The sequence below is a fragment of the Megascapheus bottae genome, chromosome 20 (genome assembly GCF_031878675.1).
Source record: "Megascapheus bottae isolate mThoBot1 chromosome 20, mThoBot2.hap1, whole genome shotgun sequence".
NCBI classification, from domain to species: domain Eukaryota; kingdom Metazoa; phylum Chordata; class Mammalia; order Rodentia; family Geomyidae; genus Megascapheus; species Megascapheus bottae.
The window spans coordinates 4,413,728-4,439,138 of NC_143528.1; the positions used below are offsets into that span (position 1 = coordinate 4,413,728).

The following is a 25,411-nucleotide window of genomic DNA, read 5'->3' on the forward strand; positions in this document are numbered from 1 at the left end:
CCCCCTCTTTTTCTCTTGTTCTCTCTGTGGGTCATGGGGCTTGTACTCTGCCTGTCTGGGTGCTGTCCCTGAGTTCTTCAGCAAAAGGCTCCCCCCTACCCTTGAGCCAAGCCCCACTTCCCATTTTATAGAGGTTAATTGGAAATAAAGAGTCTCAGGTCCTTTTGTGCCTAGGCTGGCACCTCGATCCTCAGATCTCAGCCTCCTGAGTAGCTAGGATTACCGGCATCAGCCGCCACGCCCAGCTAACAGACTCATCTGTGAAAGACAAACTGACCAAACACACCCAGCACAAATGGGTAAGCCGTAAACCCTTAATTTTGTTTCCTAGCATAATGGTAGCTAATGAAAGCCATATGTGCTAGAGTAGTGGCCACCTTCCAGACTCCTGCAGCTTCTGTGGGCACAGGAGGTTGACGTCTGTCTGAACAGCTAAGCATCAGCCAAGTTGTTTTGATTGCCAGTCTGTTCAACTTCCCAATTTTTCTTCCAAGAAGGTAGTTCTTACTGAGAAGTATATCCATCTTATCTCATAGGGTGCTTTCTTATCTCATAGGGGTGCTTTATTTCCAGCGCACTGTTTCTGCTGGTGACCCATCTGAAAAAGTTGGTCAGATGCTCTGAAATAAATTTCAGAGTCCTGAGTTTTGACTAGGGATTTCAAGCAAAAGTATCCAAGGTGCCAAGCTGTTTCCATTCATTATGAAAAAAACCCTTCTTCTCTCTTAGAAAGATACACACACAAACAAGCTGTTCAAAAACAATATGGTGGGGATAGGCTTTACATAAAGTTTAGTGGGATGACAGTAGTACAGAGGAATTAGGCTTTCAATTATATTTCTCTAAGTGACCTGAACTTGGTGTCATGGCTGATCCCTGGAACGGTTACAAGCCCACCAAGGAGCAAATGGCTGATCCTCAGACCAGACTTGAGTCTTAGCTGGACGTCCTTCAAGTCCTTCATGGGTGTGGTGCCACTGCTGAGAGCCTGCAGCTGGTCCTTAGGCTCCTTTGGAATTAGCCTTGCTGTTCTGAGAGATCTTCTTAGATTTGGCCTGCAGGGTCTAGGTATAAAACATAGGACCAACTGGATCATAACTTTTTTGTGTTCTTGGTAAAAGTTTACTGACCAAAAAGTTACATCTGTTTATTACCTACATTGGTAATAAAAATGAGAAAGACATGCAAGCAGGGCTCCTTGTGCCTTTGGGTCATTTTCTAGATGTTTATTTAGCCCATTTGTGTTCACACAGCAACTTTGAACCTTCAAAACTACACCAAAATTCAATTCTTTGAATTTTCTCCTGTTTACTTGTGTCATGCTGTCTACTTTGCCCCAAATTCCTTCACCCAAATCAGAAAAATGGACACGTTATTTTAATTGCTTTCCTGTTAGTATTTCCTGACACCAGGAAATACATGGTTAAGAAAAAAAAATTCCATCTGGCGCATAGAAAAATAAGGATTTGCAATACTATAATTTAGCTTTTAGACTTAACATGTTTAAGTCTGGTTCACCATTTAATTAACTGGTAAATGTTTTCTTTTTTATCTTTTGGATCATTATGGTAAAATACAGTGGTTGTGAGATGACTAGAGTTCAACCTACAGTTTCCAGTTTGGGTGACAGGAACTCTGCAGCATTTTTCAGTTAGAATGCTAAGCTTCCTGCCCTTTCAGGTATCTAACTAGAATACTTTGAATACTCTTTGATTACTTACAGCCTCTTTAGAAGAAGAGATGGATCCTTTAGGTAAAGAAGTAGGTGCTGATGGTTTTATGGGTGTTGATGGTATTGGGGGTAGTTGTATAAATTCTTCACCCTTAAACATCAGAACTGAGGGTTGGATTACTGATTAAAACAAAGTGTATACTAGGTCTACTACCATGACTACAAGGAATTTGTAAGAATGGAATCATATGCTAGCACAGGATTTGAAAGGCAAAAATCTGAAAGAATACATAACAAGTAATGGGTTTGTGTGTGTGAGTGATGGAGCTACATATCCAGTCCAAAATAATTTACTTAGAAACAAGCTGTACACTAAATAGATCTTAAGGAGTGTTGTTAAAATGGGTTCATGAAGGGGCTTAGAAAAATAAATAGGTTAGTCACTTAAGTCCTCTAACCTTAGTTCCTTTCAGCTGGGGTGCACAATCTACCACGTTCTCTTTAGATTCAGAGGAGGTAGATGATTTCACAGAAATGTTTGTCTTCGGAGCCTAGAGAGAGGAATATTTTACATAGTATATGGTATCTGCTGCTCTTCCAGAAATTGAGTCTTTTACAGTATTGAGTGCTTTTTAACATCATTTGCCTTCCTCTAAATCCCTGACTTCCTTCTCCCACCACACCCCTTGTGTATAACATAAGAAATATGTTCCTGAAATAACAACTTACAATTCTATTTCCCTTTCAGTTTTGAGCACTATATGAAAGTTTCACTCTTAAGTCTTCAGTCATTAACAAGCCATAAACTTGCCAGTTCTTGTCCTATTCTCTTTTTTGAAAAGAAAAAAAAAATGAATGTTTCTGATAGCACTGGTGTAGCTTGGTCAGAATTGACCTCAATCATTTTTTGTATCATAAATGGCAAATTTTACTGACAAATGGTAGGATAATGTTTAATATTCATTTAAAGTGTTTGAAACAATCTGGGCACCATTGGCTCATGCCTGTAATCCTAGTTATTCAGGAGGCTGAGGACCTCCATTCAAAGCCAACTGAGCAGGAAAGTCTATGAGACTTCTAATAAAGGACCAAAAAAAAAAGAAAGAGCTGGAAATGAAGCTGTGGATCAAGTGGTAGAGCGCTAGCCATAATCAAAAAGAAGCTTAGGGATAGCACTCAGGCCAAGTCCACACCCCAAGATAGGCACACACAAACACAAAGTTTAACAGGAGCTCTTGAGCTGGAGGGCATCTGTCAATAGTAAATTGCTTAAGTGTGTGAGCCCCTGAGTAACACAAGGAAAGTGGGGAAAGGGTGTTATAATAGATCAGTGACTGACTAGCTAGCTAACCTAGCTTTAAGAATCAGACTAGATTTAAAAGATTATAACCAGGGACTTGGTGGCTGACATCTATAATCCTAGTACTCTGGAGCCTGAAATTTGAGGCTGTCGGGCAGACAAATCCTGGAGACTTGTCCCCAAATTACAAAGACTAAAGGTAAGGCTCAGGTGGTATAGCACCATCCATGAATATACAAAGCTGACAGCTTGAGTCCCTCAGTTCAAGCTCCAGTATTGGCACAAAAATAACAGATATGCTCTGTGAAAATAACTTGTGTACTTTGAAAGAAAAAGAGCTATGTAAATTCAGAGTTCTATTCAATTCCATGTTTCTCTCAGGTCTTTCCAAAGCCAGAAAGCAATACCTGGATAAAGACTCCACATCAAGCGTAATTCTGAGAAATAGATTTAGTGTGACATTTTGCCCCTCCAAGATTACCTTGCTCTTAATAATTGTTTCTCAGCCCAGAGTTTGGCCTAGTGGTAGAGTGCTTGCTTGCCTAGCATGCATGAAGACCCAGGTTTGATTCCTCAGTACCACATAAAAAGGAAAGCCAGAAGTGGTACTGTGGCTCACGTGGTAGAGCTCTAGCCTTGAGAAAGCCTAAGGACAGTGCTCAGGCCCTGAGTTCAAACCCCAGGACTGGTGCACACACAAAAAAATTGTTTCTAGGGACCGGGAGTTTGGCCTAGTGGTAGAGTGTTAGCCTAGCATGCATGAAGACCCGGGTTCAGTTCCTCCGTACTGAGGAGGAAGTAGTGCTAAGGCTCAAATGGTGGAGTTCTAGTCTTGAGAAAGTCCAAGGACAGTGCTCAGATCCTGAGCTCAAGCCCAGGACTGGCAAAAAAAAATGGCTTTTAGTTTTCCTAGAACCCATCACGGACAAAACCAAAACCAGATTATCCCGGGGAAATGAGAGAAAGCACCATTGTGTTTCCTAAAGTAAACTTTTCATGTTGGGTTTCAAATGGATTTGATTTGTGCTAGGAAGAATCAAGAGCTTATCTTTTTTTCTTTGTCAGTCACGGGGCTTGAACTCCCAAGTAGTAGAGCTCTAGCCTTGAGAAAGTCCAAGGACAGTGTTCATGCCCTGAGACTAAGCCCAGGACTGGCAAAAAAAAAAAAAAAGTATCAGTCCTAGCTGGGACTGATACTCTCTACCACTTGAGCCACAGCACCATTTCTGGCTTTTTATATGTATGTGGTACCATACATATAAATGGAATTGAACCCGGGTCTTCATGCATGCTAAGCAAGCATTCTATCACTAGGCCAAACTCCTGGCCCCAAGCATTTTTTCTGTTTCACTCAAGAAAACTGAGCCATACTTGAAGATACTAACAAAGAAATGAAAGACCCTTTCTGATAGGTCTACCCTGGACATGTTCTTCAATATGTAGGCAAGTTAGTAAGGAAATAAAATTGGAGGAAGACAAAAGGTTTAGGTTACCCATTAAAAAAAAAAACAAAAAAACTGAATACATGGTGGGGGGGTGGGGTGGAAGAACCATACCGTTTAAAAGGAGAGAAGAGTCGAGGTGAAAAAAAAATCAGATGAAGACCATATAGTCGAAGAATTTAATAAAATTCCTGTATCAAGTTTAAAGGCAGTAGTGCCACTCTGAGTTGAAGTAGTCTTGAGTGGCTTTGTGGAAGGATAGAACTAGGGCCTCACACCTGATCTATCACTAAGTTACACACACACACACACACACACACACACACACACACAAACTGCATGGCTTTAGGGTGTCTTTGGAACTTTCTAAAAAGATTAAATAAATGTCAAAGTGGTCATTTTGACACAGATCAAGATGAATTCTACACATAAATGGACGTGTTAAATTGAAATTCCTTTGTATAACTACTTGAAGATTCAAAGAAGTGTGAAGCAGGGTGCTCTGGCTCACTGCTGTAATCCTAGCTACATTGGAAGCTGAGATCTGAGGATCTGGGTTCAAAGCCAGCCCAGGCACTAAAGACCATGAGACTGTTATCTCCAATTAACCATTAGAAAACCGGAAGTGGCACTGTGGCTCAAGGGGTAGGGTGGTAACCTTGAGCTGAAGAGCTCAGAGACAGCACCAAAGCCCAGAGTCCAAGCCCCAGGACCAAAAAAAAAAAAAAAAAAAAGTGTGACAGTCCAAATTCCAAAAGAATTGCTTTCCTAAGAGTTTGGACAAGTGATAGTTTGCTTAGCATGCACTAATACCTGGATTTGATTCCTCAGTACTATATACATAGAAAAAGCCAGACATGCTGATGTGGCTCAAGTGGCATCAAGTGGTAGAACTCTAGCCTTGAGAAAAAGCACAAGGACAGTGCTCAGGCCCTGTGTTAAAGGCCAAGGACTGGCAGGAAAAACAAACAAACTTTCCTTGAGAGGAGCTAAGTACTGGTGGAAAGGCTTCAGTTATGATGGAGCCTCTTCCAACCCTGTTGCTCACCTGTATGCTTGGTGGTATCTCAATTGGCTTTGGTTTCACATCTATCAGATAGAAGGTACGTGACAGGAGCAAAAGAGAAGGAGGGACATTTTCTTTTAGGTGGAGGTCCAGCCACTGCAGATGGAAGGAAATGAAACAAGGTCATCTTCAGCTTTCTGTTACAGCTTTCTCTACTACATGCTGGTAACCTCTGACACTAGCCACTAGCCTTCTAGCTAAACTTCAGGGACTCATGAGGCTGAGATCCTGAGAATCACAGTTTGAAACCAGCCCAGGAAGGAAAGTCTGTGAGATTCCTATCTCTAGTCAATTAGCAAAAAAAAAAAAAAAAAAAAAGCCAGAAATGGCGATATGGCTTGAGCAAAACTGCTAAGGGCCTTGAGTTCAAACCTCAGTACCAGCACAAACAAAACAAACCCCCTGGATTCCTGACTTCTTCCCCGGGATAGAAACTGCCTCACAATATAAAGGGCTTATTTGCATTTACTTGCATATTCAAGTAAACCGTCAACTCTGGAGCCAAGTAATTAGTTATCTTCCTTAGCCAGAAATGAGACAAGAGAATAAATCAGAAACAATATGATGATGCATACCAAAAATAAACTTTTTTTGTATGTAGGTCATGAGCTTGAACTCAGCTTGGGCACTGTCCTTCAGCTCAAGGCTACCACCCTACCCTTGCTACCCTTGTGCCAAGCCCCACTTCCTGTTTTCTAGAGGCTAATTGGACATAAGAGTCTCAGGTCCTTTTGTGCCCGGGCTGGCTTTGAACCTTGATCCTCAGATCTCACCCTTCTGAGTAGCTAGGATTACAGGCGTGAGCCACTACACCCAGCAAAAAGCAACCTTACTAACCAAGAAAATCAATATTAGAATAAGAAAGATTAAGTTTTTAAGAAATTGGTCAACTCTTGGTTTTGTTTTTCTTTAAACAAGGTCTCTCTAGCTACCTCAGACTCCCAAGTGCTGAGATTTCAGGTATGGTGCCTGGCTTGGCTTTCTTTTTGTCTGTTTGGGGCTTGAACTTAGGGGCTAGGTGCTGTTGCTCAAGGCTAGTACTCTACCACTTGAGCCACAGCGCCACTTCCAGGTTTCTGGTGGTTTCTGGTGGAAATAAGAGTCTCACAGACTTTCCTGCCAAGGCTGGCTTTGAATCACAATCCTCAGATCTCAGCTACCTGAGTAGTTAGAATTTCAGTGCCCAACAACAAGATTTTCACTTAAAAAAAAAAAAAGTATACTTCAGTTAGAACTCAGGGCCTCATGTTTGGTATGTAGGTGCTCTACCAACTAAGCCATGTCACTAGCTCCTGGCCAAGCTTAAAAAATTATTTTAGGGACTGGAAGTTTAGCCTAGTGCCAAAGTGCTTGACTAGCATGCATGAGGACCTGGGTTCAATTCCTCGGGACCACATACATAGAAAAAGCCAGAAGTGGTGCTATGGCCCAAGTGGTAGAGCTCTAGCCTCAAGAAAGCCCAAGGAACTCAGTGCTCAGGCCCTGAGTTCAAGCCCCAGGACTGGCAAAAAAAAAAAATTAGATCATATTTGTCCAAAAGACAAAACATAATGTATTTAATTAAAAAAAAAAAAGTAACCAGGTGCTGATGGCTCATGCCTATAATCCTAGCTATTCAGGAGGCTGAGATCTGAAGACTGTCATTCAAAGCCAGCCCAGGCATGACTCCCAACTAACCACCAGAAAACCAGAACTGGTGGTGTGTCTTAAAGTGGTTTATAGTAAGCTTAAGGACAGTGCCCAGACCCTGAGTTCACACTCCATAAACCACCCCCTGCCTCCCCCCACAAAAAATCTGTCTTCCCTATTGTCTAGTCACCTCTTCCCTTGGAAGCAACTGTTTACACCAGTTCCTTACACAATTTCCCAGGGCTATCTTATGTATATACAAAAAAAAGTGTTGAAGTAGCACCATGGCTCAAGTGCTAGAGTGCTAGCCTTGAGCAAAAGAAGTTCAAGGATGGCACCCTGGCCCAGAGTTCAAGCCCCAGAATTGGCAGTAAATGAGAGAGAGAAAAGAAAGAAAAATCTACCCTCGGTAGAGATTTGTGGCCAGGAGCCTAGCATGTGTGAAGCCCTGGGTTCAAATCCTCTGTACCACATACACAGAAAATCCTGGAAGTGGTGCTGTGGCTCAAGTGGTACAGTGCTAGCCTTGAGAAAGACCAAGACCAGTACCTAAAGCCCTGAGTTCAAGCCACAGGACTGGGAGCCTCTGGCTCACACCTGTAATTATAGCTTCTCAGAAGGCTGAGATGTGAGAATTTAGCTTCAAAGCCAGCCTGGACAGGGAAGCTCATGAGACTCTATCTCCAATTAATCACCAAAAAGGCAGAGGTAGATCTGTGGCTCAAAGAATAGAGCACTAGTGATGAGCAAAAAAGGTCAGTGCCCAGGCCCCAGGACCAGCACCAAAAAAAAAAAAAAAAAAAAAAAAATCAGGGTCTTGTTATCTAGCTTCTATTGCCTTAATTTCCTGAGTAGTTGGGAACACCACAGGTATGAGCCACCATACCCAAAGTATGTGTGGCATGTATAAATCTTTACCCAAAGGGTGACATATATGTGCTGTTTGTCCTTTGTTTTTCCACTGAAATATCTTGGAGATTGAGTCTCCAAGATTGATTGATTTGTGTCAGTACATAGAGTGGTGCCCCATTAAAACATCTGTGCAGAATTCATTTTTTTTTTTAATTTCCTGTCGGTCCTGGGGCTCCAACTCTGGGTCTGGGTGTTGTCCTTGAGCTCTTCAGCTCAAGGCTACCACCCTACTGCTTGAGCCTCGGTGCCATTTCTGGTTTTCTAGTGGTTAATTGGAGATAAGAGTCTCATGGACTTTAGTACCTTAGCCCTCAGCCTTTTGAGTAGCTAGGATTACAGGCAAGAGCCACTGCATCTGGCACCTGTGCAGAATTCTGTTGTATAGAAATGCCATAATTTAATGTTTCTCCTCTTTTTTTTTTTTGCCAGTCCTGGGCCTTGAACTCAGGGCCTGAGCACTGTCCTTGGACTTTCCTCGAGGCTAGAGCTCTACCACTGCAGCACTTCTGGCTTCTTTTTTTTTTTGCCAGTCCTGGGCTTGAGCTCAGGGCCTGAGCACTGTCCTTGGACTTTCTCAAGGCTAGAGCTCTACCACTTGAGCCTCAGCACCATTTCTGGCTTTTTTCTATGTATATGGTACTGAGGAATCAAACCCGGGTCTTCATGCATGCTAGGCAAGCACTCTACCACTAGGCCAAACTCCCAGCCCACTTCTGGCTTTTTCTATGTATGTGGTATCAAGGAATTGAACCCATCCATACTAAGTAAGCACTCTACCACTAGGCCAAACTCCCAGCCCCAATGTTTCTCCTCTTAATAAACTTTAGTCTCCAGTCTATTGCTATAAGTAGTGCTACAGTGATATTTTTGTGTCATTTTGCACATGTGCAAAAAAAATTCCTGAAAATGTGCTAAGTCAAAGAGTGTCTGGATTTTTGAAGTTTAAAAAGATAATACTGGGGCTGGGAGTGGAGCCTCGTGGTAGGCTGCTCACCTTGCATGCATGAAGCCCTGGGTTTGATTCCTCAGTACCATGTACACAGAAAAAAAACAAAATGGTGCTGTGGTTCAAGTGGCAGAGTGCCTGCCTTAAGCAGAAAGTGTCCAAGGACAGTGCTCAAGCCCTGAGTTCAAGCCCCAGAACTGGCAAAAAATAATAAATAAAATAATACCAAGCTAGGTACCAGTGGCTCACGCCTGTAATCTTAGCTACTCAGGAGGCTGAGATCTGAGGATCCTGGTTTAAAGCCAGTTCAGGTAGGAAAATCCATGAGATTCTTATCTTCAATTAACCACCAGAAAATCAGAGGTGACACTGTGGCTCAAAGTAGTAGAGAGCTAAAAAGCTTGAGCAAAAGCTCAGGGACAGTGCCCAGGCCCTGAGTTCAACTCCCATGACTGACAAAATAAAAAACAAATGGGGCACAGTGGCTCACACCTTAATCCTAGCTACTCAGGAGGCGAGATCTTAGGATCACAGTTCAAAGCTAGCCTGGGCACTAAAGTCCATGAGACTCTTATCTTCAATTAACCACTAGAAAATGGGAAATGGTGTTGTGGCTCCAGGGGTAGGGTGGTTGCCTTGAGCTAAAGAGTTCAGGAACAACACCCACCCAGGCCCAGAGTTCAAGGCCCACGACAAGAAAGAGAGAGAGAGAGAGGGAGGAGAGAGAGAATAACAAGCTGGGAGCATAGCTCAAGTAGAATGGTTCTTGACTAGCATGCAGTACCTAGTTCTGCCAAAAATAATAAATAAGGGTAGAGAAACTGGAAGAGACAAGAGGGAGGGAGGAAGGAGAGGAGAGAAGACAGAGAGAGACAAATAGAATAAGAGTAAATTCCTTTGCATTTAAGCAGTAATGCTTTTAGTTAAAATACAAACATGTTACCTGAGGGGCACTAGTAAACAACTATAACCAAAGCATACACTTCACATTTGGTTAGTGGAAAAGCAGTTTCAGGTGGGTCAGCAGGCATGAGCTGGATTTTTCAACAGACTGACATCAAAGGGCAGGCCTAGAATTTCTGCCAAGTCCCTTCCTGTACCTCGAGTAGCCCATGATTCCCCTGTCTCTGGTGTATCCACACTTCCAAGTTACTCATTCAAACACTATTATAGGTGAGCTATGGAAGGATTTTGCAGAAACAATTTAGATCCTATAGCAGCTGATCTTAAAAGAGTATTATCCAAGTGGGTCTTCTATAATCACATGAAACCTTTAAATTTGGTACTAGTTAGTTGTCAAACACAGCAAGTTCAAGATTTGAAACACAAAAGGAATCTGAATGCAAAAAGTCCATGCTGGCTTTGCAGATAGAAGAAGGGCCAAAAGGTAAAAGATACGGGTGCTCTTAATGGTGAGAGTAGCTGGGGGCTAGCAGCCAGTGAGGAAGCCAGGATAAAATCCTTGTTCCTATAGCTGCAAGGAACTAGGTCAGCCAACAAAACTAATGATTTGGAAGTAGGCCTACACTATGGAAGTGTGCACTAAAAGACATTGGTTTGGGTTAGTTTGTTTGGCACCAGTATTGAGGCTTTAACTCAAGGCCTAGGCATTCTCCCTTAGCTTTTTTGCTCAAGGATGGCACCCAACCTATTAAGCTATAGCTCTACTTGCAGCTTTTTGCTGCTTAACTGGAGATAAGAGTTTCATGGACTTTCCTGTGTGACCTGACTTAGAACCATGATGCTGAGATCTCAGCCTCCCGAGTAGCTAAGATTTTAGGCATAAGCTGCCAGTACCTGGTAATAGGCAATGTTTTAAGCCACTGAAGTTTATGGTACTTTGTAATACCGCTACAGAAAAAGTAGTATACTGTTCCAAAATACCAAATAAATCTAGCTTGTTTCAGTGTCCCAATGCTCAATGAAATAAGGCAAGTTAGGTAAGATGGTTTACTTATTGGATCTTAAATATCCCCACAAGGCCCATGTCATTCTGAAGGCCTGGTCCCTAGGTTTAGTGCTGTTAGAGATGGGGAAACCTTATGAGATGGGGCCAATGAGAAGGTCAGCAATTGGGAATGCCCTTGAAAGGAATTACTGGGACTGTGCCTCCTTTTTTTATATTCTTAACCACAAAAGTTCTTAATCACCCCTACCACATCTCTGTATGATGTACTTTGTGATCACAAGTCCAGAGCAGGAGGGTTAAGGGACCATGGACTGAAAGCTCTGAAACTGAAATCCAAAATAAATCTTCAAGTTGAATATCTCAGGTATTTGTCTCAGTAACAGCAAGCTGACTAACAAACTTGCAAAGACTGCAAAATGAGGTTTCCATATTGTATGGGAGAGAGTATGAGGGAAGAAGGCCAGGAGAACTGTTGCTTGCCTCTGTGAACTGTTGCCGTAGTTGTTCCTCAGTAAGACCTAGGGATCTCATCCCTCGGGCCCTACAGGCGGCTTGTAGTTCTGACACACTCAAATCTTTCACTCCTTCTTTGGCAATCATCTGCAAGAAGTATAAGGAACAGTTGAATCTTTTGATTGCTGCAGAATATACAGACACATAGAATTGATGTTTTGACTGTCTCCTGCACTGATTTCTGCGAAGGTCAAGACCCAAAAGTACAGAGTAGGAAGGCAGCAGTTGAGATGCAGGGAATACTTATAACAGATATTAATATTAGAGAAATTTATGTAATTTCTCCCCAACATTTTACCAGTTTGTTTTGCCTGCTTGTGACATCCTTTTCTTCTCATAGCCTATTTTTTTGGGGGGGAGAGGGGGTATTCAGTAGAAAAAACATTTCATTTGAAAAGATTTTAAGATACCACTTGTTGCATGTCCCAGTGTTACTCCCTCACCTCCCACCCCACCCTCTGCCTCCACCCCAGAAATGCCCTTAACTCTCTGGTCCACAAAGCTCCCTCAATAAGTAACCATAACTTCCACTTAGTGTGATCCAAATCTAGAGTACTTCTGGGATCAGTATTATTGATTCCAAAGTTGTGAAAACAACATCTTAAATCAAAATGGAGCCAATGGGATCATGTTTTCTCAGTTCCTCTAGATACGATGCTTTACAGGAGCTGGGGTTTTCTGACAGGACTGGCTTTGAACTAAGATCTTCCAGGTCTTGGCATCCTGAATAGCTACGATTACAGGAATGAGCTACTGGTATTCACAATTTTGTTTGTGGTGCTAGAGATTGAGTTCTAGATCTTATGCTTGTTGGCAGGCACTCTACAACCTGATCTATGTCCATAGACATTTTTATGATTTAGTTTGGAATAGAATCTCACATCCATGTCTGGGCTAGCCTAGATAACCATTCTCCAATTTACATTGCCCATGTAGCCGAGAAAACAGGCATATGCCATCAAGCCTAGCTATTAGATGGGTTCTTGCTTTTTGCAGGGTCTGGCCTTGAACCATGAACCATGATCTAAACCTTCTGAAGAGCTGAGATTATACGTGTGAGCCTTCATGCTCAGCCATTTCCAGTTTTGAAAGAAATCTAATTTGCAGTTATACTCTAAATAGTGCTTTCTGTAAGATGTCTAGGTCTTGCTTTTCCTCCCAGCATTATGTGTTGCCACCTCCTTCCTTCCAGTCCAATTTGTCCATTGGAGTATTGACTTTGGCACTACTCCCTTATTGGGGACTAGAGGTGTGGGGATATGGTCTTGCCAGGAATCTACTGAGCTGCTACTTCCTTCCCAGCATGTCCTAACTGCTGTAGATTAGTCCCAGCTAAGACATCAAATAAAGACTGCTTACAATGGCCTTCTAAAGAAAAAACTCCCCAGTATATCAAACAATTCCTAAAAATGAGTAATCAAGGTTCAAGTGAGTTGTCATGGTAATAGTTGTTTAAACAACTCATTTTGTCAGAACCAGTCCATGACTAGACCCAACAGAAAATACTGCACTTCATCACAATGTTACCTGAAGATGCTTCCCAGTGCCTTGAAATCCCCTACCGCTATGGTTAAGCTCTTACTTCATCATCTGCTTTTATAGACTTCAGTGTCATCAAGAGCTGAAAGCGGAGCAAATTGTTGGTTCCAAAGGACTGCAATTCTAGCAGTTTGCAAAGGGCAACCAGCTGAGGTCGATCTAAGTGTTCCAGGGCTAGCTGATCCTCAAAGAGTTTGGAGAATCGAACTATCTCCTTTGTGCTGGGCTTGTGGCCTGTCTGGACCTAGGCAATGGGACAAACAGGTTAATTAAAATGTGTTTCCTACTGAAGGTAAACAGTCCAGCAGACTATTTGAAAGAATGATCAAAGCAGTTATAAACTCTACTTACTGTCTGGAAATGGATCTTGTGAGTGGTTCAAAGAAGAGTAAAGAAATCTGTCTGAAGTCAAACTAAATCATCTGAAAAATCAGGAGTAGTATAAAAGTTTGACTAATTCTACTGATCTTTCCAAGACGTTATCATTCTCAACACAATGATTACTTTGGGCTTTTCTGCAAATTGCTGTGAATATTTACAATGGCATATATTTGTAACTTAGATTTGTGCAACTGCAAAGATTGTGAGCAATTTGGGAGATCCCTGATAACATGAGTTCTTCATGTAACTCCAGCCCAGAAGTGTTTGGCAGGATTGAAGAGACTGGCACCTGTTTTACGTAGGATGAGAACTGGGTTGAGGCATCTCCCAACTTGGCTTTGTTCCTCTTTGCCATTTCCGTAATTGTTTCTTGAAGGAACTTTGCTAGCTCCAACTTTGCAGCCATTTTCTTCTTCTGTCTTTCTTCCTTAATAGTAGAAGAGGAAAAAGTTAATTATTCATATCTTGGTAAAGATGAAAGAAAAAACTGTTACCTTGTCATTGTTCATCCATAAAACAAGCATTGTACTAATGTGCAAGTCTAATTGAAGGGTTTTGGTGAGAGCCAGAGCAAAGAAACTTGTCTCCCTGATCTTACATTTATTTCTCATGAATACAATGATCATAGCATCTGACAAACCCAAAATGGAAGGCTTTGTCATTATGCAGAATGAGATGGTATCTCAAACTCAAACTGTCAAGTGGTATCTTGGCTGCTTCTTGAGTAAACACCTTGTTTGAGTAGTCTCAGATTCTGCTCTATAAATAAGAAAACTAGAAAACCAACTCTATTCTAAAATAGTATAGTGTTTAAATAGAAAACAGACATAACTATAATTTGTTCTTTTTGTGTGCGGGGGCGGGGGGGTCATGGGGCTTGAAGTCTGCCTGCCTGGGCGCTGTCCCTGAGCTCTTAAGCTTAAGGCTTAATCCTACCTCTGGACCTGGGTGTTGTCCCTGAGTTCTTCAGCACAAGGCTACAACCCTACCCTTGAGCAAAGCCCCACTTCCCGTAAACTAGAGATAAGAGTCTCAGGTCTTTTTGTGTCCCGTTGGCTTTGAACTTTGATCCTCAGATCTCAGCCTCCTGAGTAGCTATAATTTGTTAAGTACTATAATAAATGTTCAAAAAAATCACTACACAGAAGAGAGATGACCTCAAAACAACTCTAAGATTCCACCTCACTCCAGTTAGAATGGCCAGGATCAAGAAAACTAATAACAACAGATGCTGGAGGGGATGTGGCCAGGAGGGATCACTACTACACTGTTGGTGGGAGTGCAAACTCCTTCAACCATTATGGAAAGCAGTATGGCAGTTTCTCAAAAGACTAAACATAGAGCTCCCCTATGACCCAGCAATTCCACTACTTGGCATTTACCCAACCGTCCAGAAACAAGGGCATACTAAATCCACTAGCACAATGATGTTCATTGCAGCACTATTTACTATAGCAAAGATATGGAACCAACCCAGATGTCCCTCCGTTGATGAGTGGATCAACAAGATGTGGTATTTGTACACAATGAAATGCTGCAATCAGAAAGAATGACATTGCCCCATTTGTTAGGAAATGGAAAGACTTAGAAAAAATCATATTAAGTGAAGTAAGCCAGTCTCAAAGGAACATAGGCCCAATAGTCTTCCTCATTTGTCATAATCAGTAGAAACCTTGGGCTCTCCTAGCAGAGATTTACAATAGAACAAAATCTAGAGACATTATTAGGCCAAATAGTATGACACTAAATGTAAGGAACTCCAGGATAAGGAAACAAAAGCCATATAATGAGTGACTGTTGCCCTTAATGTACTATGTTATCTCTCATCTCTTTTTCCATCCCTTGGTTATCTTATATTGTTACAATTTTTCACCTTGTTATCTGATATATTTTATATGTGCTTAATTGGCTATTTAAAATTGGATAGGGAAGGGGGGAAATCAAGATAAGTGGGGGGAGGGTGGGAGGGAAATGGGGACCATGTCATGAGAAAGGGTATCAATGTTTGTGAAGTTATGCACCTTCTATCTGGTGAATATAATGTAACCCTTCTATTAATCACAATAAAAAATTTTGAAAAAAAAGAAGAGAGCTCTCATCACTTCTACTATCCCTTGGTTATCTCATATTGTTACACAATCTCACTTTGTTACCTGATATATCGGATATATTTGTATTTGGTTATCTGAAATTGGATAGGGAACGGGGGAAAACAAGATGAGGGGTGGGGGAGGGGGGAAGGGAAATGGGGACCATGACATGTGAAAGGGTATCAATGTGTGGGAATTAAGGCACCATTTATCTGGCAAATATCATGTAACCCTTCTATTAATTACAATAAAAAATATATTAAAAAAAAAAGAAGAGAGATGACCTGTAGACACTACATTGAATCATATCATCAGAAATGCAGTGTGGTGGGCAGGGAGTTTGGCCTAGTGGTAGAGTGCTTGCCTAGCATGCACGAAGACCCAGGTTCGATTCCTTGGTACCACATACATAGAAAAAAGCCGGAAGTGGTGCTGAGGCTCAAGTGGTAGAGTGCTAGCCTTGAGAAAGTCCAAGGACAGTGCTCAAGCCCTGAGCCCAAGCCCAGGACTGGCAAAAAAAAAAAAAAAAGAAAGAAAGAAAGAAATGCAGTGTGGTTGGGTACATGTTTGTAAACCTAGCCACTTAAGAAGCTAAGATCTGAGAATCTAGGTTCAAAGCCAGCCCAAGCAGACATATCTGTGACATTCTTATCTCCAATTAAACATTAAAAAACTGGGTGGAGCTGTGGTTCAAGTGTTTGAGTGCTAGCCTTGAGCAAAGGAACAGAAGTTAGGTGCTACATTCAATTCCTAGCAGAAGTATAGTATGCACATGTATGCGCATGTGCACACACACAAGAAGTCTTGAAGAGGCATGGACAAACTAAATGTGCTAAAAAGGAACCCATCCTAAAAAGGCCACATACTATAATTCAAACTGATTTTTCTAGAAAAGGCAAATCTGTGGACACAGTGAAAAGACCACTGGTTGCCCTGGGCTGGAGGAAAAAGATTAGGGACAAGCAGGAAGAGCAGAGGGGTCATTTAGAGCGATGTAACTATTCTCTATAATATAATACATGAGATCAATACAAAATGTGTAACTGTACACTACCAAGAGTGAAGCCAATGTCTAACTAATAATGATGTATCAATATGGGCCCTTTAGATGGGACAGATGCACTTCACTGATGCTGGATGTCAGTGAAAGCTTAGGTGGAGAGGTGGGAGTAGCGCATTAAATTCTACTCCCTGCCTATGAAATATTTTGTTATTTATTTATTTATTGTGTTTCAAAGCAGAATAGAGAAATCTGAAGTCAAACTAAAGTCTTCTTTCTTTTTTTTTTCTTTTTTTTGGTGACAGTCTTGGGGTTTGAACTGTGAGCCTGGTGATGTCCCTAAGCATTTTTGTTCAAGATTAGCACTCTACCACTTGACTCACAGCTTTACTTCTGCCTTTTTGGTAGTTAACAGGTGATATGAGTCTTATAGACTTTCCTGGCTGGGCTGGCTTTGAACCTTGATCCTCAGATAACAGCTTACTGAATAGGTAGGATTACAGGCATGAGCCACTGGTGCCCAGCAAAGTCTTGTGTTTTTGTTTGTTAGTTTGTTTCTGTTTTTGTTGGTTGTGGGACCTGAACTCTGGGCCTGGGTGTTGTCCCTGAGCTCTTCAGCAGAAGGGTAGGGCGGTAGCCTTACCTTTTTGGATTCACTTTCAAAAGTTGATGGCAACATATTTGGGAAGAGTTTCACAAACAGTGGTATCAGCAACTCCATGAAGGGCACAATTATGAACACCATAAATGGGACCAAGCGGAAGACATCAGCACAAGTTCTCAACAACTAGAGGAATGGATATATAAGATATACCCCGTTATTTTAGGGCATGCTCAAAACAAACTAAGCCAAATAAAGTCTGCCTTGGTCCTTACATGCTTAGAGAGAGAGATAGAGGTGGGGGGGAGGTTTTCTGCGACTCTATGTAATATTTATGAGATATCAAGAAAATCTACAACAGCCAAATATATTATCGACATTTCTTAAGGATACATATTTTAATGACATAGCATTAATTAAAATTTATTGGGGAGGGGGGACTGGGAATGTGGCTTAGTGGTAGAGTGCTTGTCTAGCATGCATCATGCCCTGGGTTCAATTCCTCAGTACCACATACACAGAAAAAGCTGGGAGTGGTGCTCAAGTGGTAGTAAAGTGCTAGCCTGGAGCAAAATAAGCTGAGGGATTCTGCCCAGACCCTGAGTTCAAGTCCCAGGACTGGAAAAAAAAATTGCTGGATTTTTGGCTTATCTGTTTGTGTTGGCACCTGGGCTTTGCACTTTTGCTTACAGCTAGTGCTCTATCACTTGAGCAACACCTTGAGTCAGACATTTTGCTATTAATTGGAGATAAGGGTCTCACAAACTTTCCTGCCCAGGCTGACTTTAAATGCTCCTCAGAGCCAGGCGCAGTGGCTCACTCCTGTAATCCTAGCTACTCAGGAGGCTGAGATCTGAGGGTCATGATTCAAAGACAGACTGAGCACAAAAGTTCTTGATACACTTATCTCCAGTTAACCACCAGAAAACCGGAAGTGGTGCTGTAGCGCAAGGGGTAGAGTGCTAGACGTGAGCTGGAGATCTCACAGTCAGCGCCCAAGCCCAGACTTCAAGCTCCATGACCAATCAAAAAAAAAAAAAAAAGAAAAGAAAAATTCTCAGATCTCAGCTTCCTGAGTAGCTAAGATCACAGGAGCAAGCCTGTAGTTTAAAATTTACTGGTTTTTTTGTTTGTTTGTTTGGTGATGGGATTTTTTTTTAATTAAAGAATTTATTAACATTTATTTTTACATCATATTTCAAATGATGTGTTTAACAAACAAGTATTCAAGAAGGGGATTTCTGTATTCAATCACAGGCACTTAATTTTTAGAACATAATCAAAATTAGAATAAGGGTTTGTATATCATGGATACATATTAATCAGTGTAATAAAACATTATGTCTATAGAGTCATAAGTTTTTATGTCTATGTAGTTGTGTTTATATTTCCCATACCATGTCCATATCATTGGGTATGCAAATATTGAGTCCTCGCTCTTGCACTGTCTTAATCTTGTATTCATAGACTAAACTCATTCTCCAGCTTCACCTTCCCCATAGATATATGCCACTGCACTGAGCTTTAAAAGTGTGTTTTAAATATGTAGATGCGGGCCGGGAGTTTGGCCTAGTGGTAGAGTGCTTGCCTAGCATGCACGAAGACCGGGGTTCGATTCCTCGGTACCCCACGTACATAGCAAAAAGCCAGAAATGGTGCTGAGGCTCATAGTGGTAGAGCTCTAGCCTTGAGAAAGTCCAAGGACAGTGCTCAAGCCCTGAGCCCAAGCCCAGGACTGGCAAAAAAAAAAAAAATATGTAGATGCTTAGAATACTTTGTACATATATGTTTAACCTGATGTCTTGTAAATTCTTGGACAGATTAAAAACATAACTGTAATCACTGTATAGGCAAATATATTTTTAAAAACTAAGTGCAAGTTTGTTAAAGACAAACTCAGAAGGAAACTCAAGTTATATGAAGGTTACAGGTGGTCAGGTACTTGTCTGGCATGTGCAAGGCCAGGGGTTTCACCCTCAGCACATGAAAACAAACTCTGGTTCTCACCAGTATTTATAATTCCCACTTTAATATCTAGAATGAGGGACCCAACACATAGCCTTCAACATACCAGGCAAGCTACTTTGACTTTTTTATTGTTAGTGGTAGTGGTCGTGGAGCTTGAACTCTGGGCCTGGGCGCTGTCCCTGAGCTCTTCAGCTCAAAACTTGAGTGCTACCCCTTGAGGCACAGCACCATTTCTAGGTTTTCAGGTGGTTAGTTGGAGATAAGAGTCTCATGAACTTTGGTGCCCGGGCTGGCTTTGAATAGTGAGCCTCAGATCTCAGCCTCCTGAGTAGGAGTGAGCCACTGGTGCCTGGCTTACATTGGCATTATTGTTCTTTTGTTGGCCATGAGGCTAGAACTCTGGGCCTGGGTGCTGTCCCTGAGCTCTTCAGCTCAAGGCTCCCACCCTACACCTTGAGCCACAGTGCCACTTCTGGGTTTTCTTGTGGTTAACTGGAGATAAGAATCTCAGGGACTTTAGCACCTGGGCTGGCTTTGAATCCACATCCTAAGATCTCAGCCTCCTGAGTAGCTAGGATTATAGGCGTGAGACACCACACCAGGATACGTTGGCATTTTTAAAACTAGCCAGGGCTAGTGGCTCTAATCACAAGTACTCAGAAAGCTGAGCCTGAGAAAGGTCAAGACTAGCACCAGCAAAAAGTTAGCAAGACTGAATCTTAACAGAAAAATGAGGCATAGTGGAGCATTCCTGTAACCTTAGCTACAAAGGTCTTCAATCAGACATAGGCCAAAACTCAAGACCCTAGGCTAAAACTAAGATGCAAAAACTGGTTCCAGGTATGGCTGAAGTGGTAGAGTGCTGACCTAGCAAATATGAAGCTCCTTAATTCAAATCCTAGTACTTCAACAAACAAACCAACACACACAAAGCCTAGCTTGGTTCCAAATAACTCACTTTAAATCTCACATTTTCTTGTTCATACATAATTCATGCTTACCCTTCGTCTCTCTCGTCTGGTTAGCACCTGCCCATGCAGCAGTCTCCAAACCATTCTAACAGCAACTTTGGTGTCAATCCAAAGCAAGTGGAATCCACTGTAATAATACTTAAGTTCATCCACGACTTTTTGTCTGTAAGATCGTTTTCTTTCATTAATCTTTATCTCAGGTCTTTTTGTGGACTGAGGATTTGTCTCTTTTGGCTTTTCTGGGGTTTGCTCCAGCTGAGGTTTACTAGGGCCCTGGTGTAGCCAACAAGCTGATGTGTGTGGCTTTTGGATTAGTCTAGTTCGTAAATGAAGTCCTTCATTGTGTGACTGACTGGTATAGGAGTATTTCTTAGTTCCGTAATTCTTCACATAGTTCTTACTTACATAATCAGGCAAGTGAAGAAATGCAAATGATGGAGAATGAGAAGAACAGGTAGGAAGGAAAAAATGGCTAGGGAATCTGGAATGAAAAGCAATATTCTTTTAACACACAGTAATACAAAATAGATTACAAAGGATATATATTAGGGTTGCCCATCCTGCAAGACTTTCCCAGTGAGGGCTGGGAACATGGCATGGTGGTAGAGTGCTCACCTAGCATGCACAAAAGCCCTGGGTTCAATTCCCTGGAACCACATACACAGAAAAAGCCAGGAGTGGTGCTCTGGCTCAAGTGGCAGAATGCTAGCCTTGAGCAAAAAGTGTCCAAGGACAGTGCCCTAGCCCTGAGTTCAAGCCCCAGGACTGGCAAAAAAAAAAAAGACTACCAATGAGCAGCTTCTTCTCTCCTCTCAAATATAACATCTAATCTAAGCTTAAATATAACCACTGAGTATGTTCTATAAAAATTAATAAATGAATCTCTAAGTATAATTTGCTATAAGAAGCTAGAAGTTCTATTGACTTAATTATCTACTAGCAAACACTTTTCTGTTAGTTATGACATCTGATAGCATTGTTGCCAAATGGATAGAAGATTTGTGTTTTTACCTAGTCTCCTGATAATAGGAATGTTTAGGAACATAGCAGTGGTGGTTAACCAATCATATAATATAATATATAATCATATAATATATAATCATCTGTGGTGATTAACCACTGCTTTGTGTAAGTTTTTTCTATGGATTCCTTTAAATGAGAGCAACTTACAGAAGAAATGCCCTTCCTTCAAAATTTCTCAAGAACATTAGGAGTAAGAATTGAGCACTATGGCTAAGAATCTGTATTATACTATGGCAACAATCTATCATCTTCAGTTAAACTGGAAAATAAAAATAAGACAAGCCAGGCACTAGTGGTTCATACCTATAATCCTAGCTACTCAAGAGGCTGAGATCTGAAGATCACATTCAAAGCAAAATCTGTAAGATTCTTAAGTAGCAGAAAGCCACAAGTGCAAGAATGGCTCAAGTGGTACAGCATTAGCCTTAAATGGAAAAGTAGAGGGGCAGTGCCCAAACCCTGAGTTCAAGCCCTAGTACTAACACACACACACACACACACACACACACACACACACACGCACACACAGATCTGAGCAAAGCAAGTTTCTGGCAAAAAGACTTCTGGCAAATAAATGGTTTTTCCATTCTTTTATTTTTAAAGTATGCCAAAACGTTTTTTTTTAAAGTAAAAAGAAAAAAACACTCTTAATGGCCAAATTGGAAAGTGTACAGTATATTTGGAACATATCAAGTTCTCTGTGAATATTCTTTTGAATACATAAATAAGTGGTAACAGACCTTTATGAGACAAGCATATATCCTAGGACTGTGGAATAGCCTTTTTATTCCTTTGTACATCTGAAAACCTTGTATATTAATCAATTTCAGAGGTATCACCCTGGAAACATGACCCTTCTATCTTACCTATCCTACACATCTACAACATGATTTGGCCTAATTTCTAAAGCTTAAATACATTACAACATCAAGAGCCAACATAGTTAAATATCACTAGCACTGTATACTAAGCCAGTCCTTTTACATATATCCTTTCCATTTAGATGAATGAAGTTCATAGATCCAAAGGGGGAAGGGACATTTCCAAAGCTTACCTTGTCCGGACAATAGCTAAGACTGAATGATAACTGTAGAAGGCCATATGGATGTGTCTCAACTAACCAACACAAGAGACCTAGGCAAAAGAAGTAAAGAAGTTATACTCTTTCTTTTTTCTTCTTCTCTTCTTCTTTTTTTTTTTTGCCAGTCCTAGCACTTGAATTCAGGGCCTGGGCACTGCCTTTGGGCTTTCTCTACCATGTGAGCCACAGCACCACTTCTTTTTCTGTGTATGTGGTACCGAGAAGTCGAACCTAAGGCTTCATGCATGCTAAGCAAGTACTCTACCATTTGGCCACGCTCCCGGCCCCAAGAAGTTTTAAAAAGACATAGCTGGGTACCTGTAGTGCATGCCTGTAATCCTAGATACCCCAGAGGCTGAGATCTGAGGATCATAATTCAAAGCCTGCCCAATTAATCACCAAAAACCTGGAAGTAAAGCTGTGGCTCAAGTGGTAGAGCAAAAAAACAAACAACAACAACAATAAAAAAAAAACACAAAACAAGCTCAAGAACAGAGCTCAGGCCCTGAATTTAAGCCCCCCCCACCCCCCCTCACGCACATCAATTTAATGGTATCAGGGTTTAAGAGCAGAAAATTTGCATATTCAAAGTGCAAATCTCCTTCAAATTCATTTCAACAATTGTAACATTTTCCTAGCTCTGGGTTGGAGATCCCCAAACAGACAAATGATCTGTAAGATGATGCTCCTCATGAAAATGATCTGGCTTTCACATTTTTATTTCCACTCAAAGACCTGAACTATTTAAAAACCTGCCAAAGGGCGGCGGGGATGGTTATTCAAGAAGGTGAGAAAGACATCCGTATCTGAATTGGTTTCAAATGAACTTTTATTCTATTTGATCAAACTACTCCAGTCCTCAAGTTAGCTAAGTTAACTAAACTTAGGCATCAGCCAAGGTATACTGGGTACCTGCAAATTGCTCCCGTGGACGCAATAACTGAACTTAGCGGATCACCAGGATCTTACCAGGCTGGAAGACTTCTACCCCTGAACTAGCATCTGGGGATGGCAGAGGCTCTGAAATAGCCCGTGGCGCAGGGCACCTGGCTGGAGGAAGGCCACAACTGCCCGGCGGTTACAGAGCTTCCAGGCTGGCACCCCGCCCTGGGCAGCACCCCCTGGGGCAGCCCCACCCCTCACAGGGGGGTTACCTGCCTGTCTGGCGCGTCACCACGCAATGCAAAACGCGTCCTCCGCTTCCTCTGCCCGCGGTTTTCGGGAGTGGGGTATGGGTGGGCTGTGGTTGGGGTGGGGCCGCGGGAATTTTCCCTGTTTGTGGGAAGATGCAGGGCCGGGGTAGGCCCAGGAAAGACAGTCCTGGAGGGTGATCCTGGTTGTGGAAATCAAGAGGAGAGAAGCAGGGCTCATGGCAGAGAGGAAACCGGCGGCGAAGCGCGGGAGAGGGGGTGTGTGGAGGCTGAATTCCCACGAGTGGAGGCTGGGCAGGGGACGAAGTCGATGGCGGAGGAGAGCCAAGTGGGAAGTTGCAGTGGAAGCGGGCTCCAGGAGGTGCGACGTAAGCGCCGTCCACCAGGAAGCAGTACCGCGACCACGTCTACCTTCTCCCGGGAACTACCCCTACCGCCGCGGCCCGCTCCCCGGAACGGCCGCCTCGGTCCTCCCAAGTTCCGTCCCACTTCCTCCCCCGCCCGCCAGCTAGAAAGGCCCCGAGGCCGAGTCTCTATGGCTCCACCTCTTGCCTGTCGCCCCGTGACGTCACGGAGTGACGACACCACCATCCAATGAGCTTTCAAATGCTGGGGAGGGCGGGTTCCTTCCCGGGAGCCGCTCGAGAGGCCTCAAGGTCTCACCACACGCGAAATGACTTCTCGGTTGCGTTTAGTCCAGGAAGCGTCGGTGCTGGAGTTCCCAAGACTGACGTCTTCCTGTTTATCGACAGGATGCAGTCGGTAGCCAACCCTCCGAGAAACCCTGAGTGGGCCTAGTGTAAAGTCTGATAGTCGCCATGGTAACCGTCCTGGAATCACGAGTGACGTCACTCTGATGTAGTTTCTTCCTCCCACCCACCACTCGGAAACTGCCTTTGGGGGATCTGAGAGCCGCGGAGGAGACCGAGGGGGCGTGGCAGGAAGGGAAACACCCCCCTCGCTTCTCCAAAAGCAAGACTGCAAAGCCGAGACGTCTTTATACGGGGAAATCTAAATTCTACTGAGAAATGATCTTAACAGGTGTTGGGGATGACCCGTAGTTTGTGTACAAATTCCGACATCTGAAGTGTAAAATACAGGCGTAGCACATTTCGGGGAGCTTCGTTTCTTGGGATAGGCAACTTAACAAAGATATAGAATATTCTTCTTAGCCCATTTTTCTCATTCATTTATTTGGGTCTTCTTTTCAAAATGAAAATTGTACTGGCTCTACTCACTCCAGACAATAAGGAGTCGCTTTCTCGCGGAGAATTCTATTTACATGTGAGCCAGCTACAGACTTCTTTTTCATCTGGGCAGCACATGTGTGAGGATGAAAGATGGTGGGCATTAAATTTTTGTAAGAAATGCAGACCACTTCGAATCCACAAAGCGTTTTCAGCTAACTAAATGGGATCAACTGTGTACATAAAGCTTTTCAGTTTAGCCGCTAGAGGTCCCTTTGTGCATATCTGATGCCCAACTTTCCATATACTGGGTTTCATTTCTCGTTTTATGTTTACTTAGAATTAAAATCACATCTTTTTGCATCACCTTTCCTTCCCTGAAGGTGGTTAATTTAAGACCATTTCATACAAACATATTTAACAAACATATCCTGACTGTATTTCCACATACATGAACTTTTTTCTGGAAAAGATTAGAAAGTATACAAAAAATTCTCCTCAATGTCCTGGGAGACATTTTCCACTGGGAAACATTCTTATTCATGCATTGTATTTACTTACAACCAGGCACAGTAAAAAATCATTAAGTATTCATAAGGCAGATGAAGGATTCCTTGCCCAGTATTTGAAAGATGAGCTGGGTTTTCTACCATCGCCATATGTCAGCATTTTTTTTTAAAGGATGGGACTAGCTAAATTTTAATTTACAAACATATCACAAATCACAATGAATTATTTTTTAAAATTTTATTGTTATTCTTTAGGTAATTTACAGAGGGATTACAGTTACATAAGTCAGGTAATGTGTACACTTCCTTTTGGACAATATTCCCCCACCCCTCCTTCCCTGGCTCTCTCCCATCTTTTTCCTCCTGTCCCTACATACAAGGTGTATAGTTCCCTTTCAACATAGTGTCTAATGAGGGAGTACCACGCTGTATTTATTCATTCTTCGTCCCTCCATTTCTGTGAGCCCCTTTCTTGCCCTCCCAAACACAGACAAATGAGCTAAGAAAACAAAAACAGCAAC

At 42.2% G+C, this 25,411-nt stretch overlaps 1 protein-coding gene across 2 annotated transcripts; it reads right to left on the bottom strand.

The window, feature by feature from the left end:
* Letm2 (leucine zipper and EF-hand containing transmembrane protein 2) lies at positions 1-23,715 on the bottom strand. 2 transcript variants are annotated; one of them, XM_090353906.1, is made up of 11 exons: positions 23,202-23,715; positions 22,017-22,096; positions 19,970-20,420; positions 17,043-17,186; positions 13,599-13,736; positions 12,972-13,172; positions 11,357-11,476; positions 5,463-5,576; positions 2,131-2,223; positions 1,722-1,823; positions 1-1,064 (listed from the first exon to the last, which is right to left on the bottom strand). In XM_090353906.1, exons 2-11 carry the CDS (start codon positions 22,061-22,063, stop codon positions 1,002-1,004), a joined length of 1,473 nt encoding a protein of 490 aa, XP_090210032.1. In that variant the 5' UTR covers positions 22,064-22,096; positions 23,202-23,715; the 3' UTR covers positions 1-1,001. The 2 variants fall into 2 exon arrangements, with proteins under 2 accessions (XP_090210032.1, XP_090210033.1); XM_090353907.1 differs by having other exon boundaries at positions 23,198-23,715.
* Between the last annotated feature and the right edge of the window lie 1,696 nt (positions 23,716-25,411).

Coding starts and splice junctions, on each gene's coding strand:
- Letm2 (XM_090353906.1), bottom strand. CDS start 22,063: ATGGCCTTCTACAGTTATCATTCAGTCTTAGCTATTGTCCGGACAAG. Junction 13,737..17,042: donor TTGAAAGTGAATCCAAAAAG/GTAAGGCTACCG, acceptor TCTACTATTAAG/GAAGAAAGACAGAAGAAGAA. Junction 1,824..2,130: donor CCCAGCTGAAAGGAACTAAG/GTTAGAGGACTT, acceptor CTGATGTTTAAG/GGTGAAGAATTTATACAACT.